Raw genomic sequence first — 2,012 nt, 5'->3', positions numbered from 1 at the left:
TTTTTTTTTTTTTTTTCTTTTTTTTTTTTGTTGTTTTGTTTTTTTTTTCTTTTGGGCCCGGGGTTTTCTGGCCTGTGAGTCAGCTTCGGAGGAGGCGAGAGACGAGCTGACTCGGCCCCTGCGGATGGAGTTGGGGCATACGGGCTCGCCGGCGCGGGTAGATCCGTCGCGGCGGCAGCCGGACCATCGTGAACTACGACAAGGAGGGCCGCGACCCCCCGAGCTCGACGAGGAGCCGGCGGAGGGGGGGGCGAGCCGAGTACGATAGAAAGGCCGCGGATGAGGGCGCGACTCGCCAACCAGGGAGAACCAGCCCGATCCCCCGGGGAGGCGCGGCGAGAGGATCCATTGCTGCCGCATTCGGCCGGGGAGACCTCGGCCGGGCCGTCGACGCCCTCGGAAGCGGTGGAGCCGGGAGAAGCTGGCGAAGACGAAGGGCGGCAGCGGAGAAAGCGACACCAACAACGAGGGAAACGACCATACCGGTCGTCGCATAACGCTCGGGAGACGAGCAAGAGAGCGAATCAAGGAGTGTCGGAACCCTGGGAAGACGAGGGGTGAGCCCTCAGGCGGGCGGGGGGTCTACTCAAGTGTCTGCGCAAGTGAGTGCAGAGTGGTGGTGTGAGGCGTGCAGTGTGGTGTTCATTAGCTCCAAGTAGAGGGGGCGTCCTGCAGAAAAGGGGAAACCCGGTACGCGGGGCTAACCCTCGGAGACCCGAATTTACTTTATGGCCCTTTCCCTGCGAACGCGCACCCCCGAGGCTATAGGGCTCTCTTGCCCGCAACCCGATCACGATCATCCGGCCCGCTGGGTGTGCTTCTTAGCCCCTCGGCGAGATGTTTTTTCGTGGTTTCGCATGAAGAATACGCATTCAGCAACACCAACCCCGCATCAACCTGCCAGGACTGGTTGGATGGGATAGGATTTGATTATGGAAGAGAAAAGAAAGAAAACAATCAACCAACGAAAGAAAACAAGCACCCAAACGTTGGGATGGGAGGACGGCACGCCGCCACCACACATGGATTTTAAGGAGAGGAGTGTGGTGCTAGCCGTCGCCCACCCTTGGGCGTCTGCCTCTTCCTATCTCTCGTGGAAATCTTTTCGTTTTTCTTTTGGCGAACAGAATTTTCGCACACGGCCGCTCGCCACACTCTAGCCTGGACATACGGAACCGCTCGCCACACTGGCTAATCAGTCCTGGCCTCCTGGCCGCCATGTCTCTGCTGATGTCCGCTCCTCGCGTAGTAGCGGTGAAGGCCTCCTACCTGCAGAAGCGCGACTCGCTCATCGGGGCGGTCGACTCGCATGAGCTTCTCTCTGCAGACAGCACTCACGGCCTCCTGCCCAGCAGCCTCTCTCGCGACTCGACGCTTCCGCAGCTCACATACGTGGACGAGTCGCGATGCATCGGGTGCCGGTACTGCGCGGAGATCGCGCGAAGCACGTTCCGGATGGAGGCTGAGTTTGGTGCGGCGAGGGTCTTCCAGCAGAGCGGCGACACAGCGGACGTCATCGCGGAGGCGATCGACTGCTGCCCTGTGGACTGCATACACGCGGTGTCGTTCAACGAGCTCGAAGTGCTGGAGCGCCATCGGAGGGGACTGCTTGCGGGCGGAGGGATGGCTGCGGCTCAGGGGGCGGGCAAGCTCGCCGCCCGAGCGGAAGGCAGGGACACGGCCAACTGGCGGTCGCCGCTGAGGGACGGAGTGAGCAGAGACCGCTCGCGCCTTGACGAGCCGCCGTCCAGCGCTGGGGAGGAGAGCGCGCTATCTGGAGGCGGGGCCGCCGCCGCGGAGAGCATCGACGACGAGGCGCTTGCCGGCTGTGGAGCTGGGGTGTGAAGCCTTTCGCGAGCCTTGTTCCCTAATGTAGAGGACTTTGACCTCTCTTGTTACTTTGTATTGTGCACCCTTTTTGTTTTTCTGTCTTTATCTAATTATATTTTTTCTGCTCGTTTCCTTTCTTTATTGCTTTCCATATGTTCTTGTCCTCTTTTCTTATTTTTTTC

General features: G+C 59.9%; 1 protein-coding gene across 1 annotated transcript; it reads left to right on the top strand.

The window, feature by feature from the left end:
- Window positions 1-1,389: 1,389 nt before the first annotated feature.
- On the top strand, window positions 1,390-1,596 carry EMIHUDRAFT_50449 (hypothetical protein; the record flags this gene model as incomplete). The annotated part of the gene is made up of 1 exon (XM_005773613.1): window positions 1,390-1,596. A coding segment is annotated over one exon (207 nt), but the record flags the coding sequence as incomplete, so codon positions are not given.
- Window positions 1,597-2,012: the final 416 nt, after the last annotated feature.

The sequence above is a fragment of the Emiliania huxleyi genome (genome assembly GCF_000372725.1).
Source record: "Emiliania huxleyi CCMP1516 unplaced genomic scaffold EMIHUscaffold_3321, whole genome shotgun sequence".
NCBI lineage: Eukaryota > Haptophyta > Isochrysidales > Noelaerhabdaceae > Emiliania > Emiliania huxleyi.
Note: the sequence above shows the minus strand (reverse complement) of the source record. Positions and strands in the feature narration are given on the sequence as shown.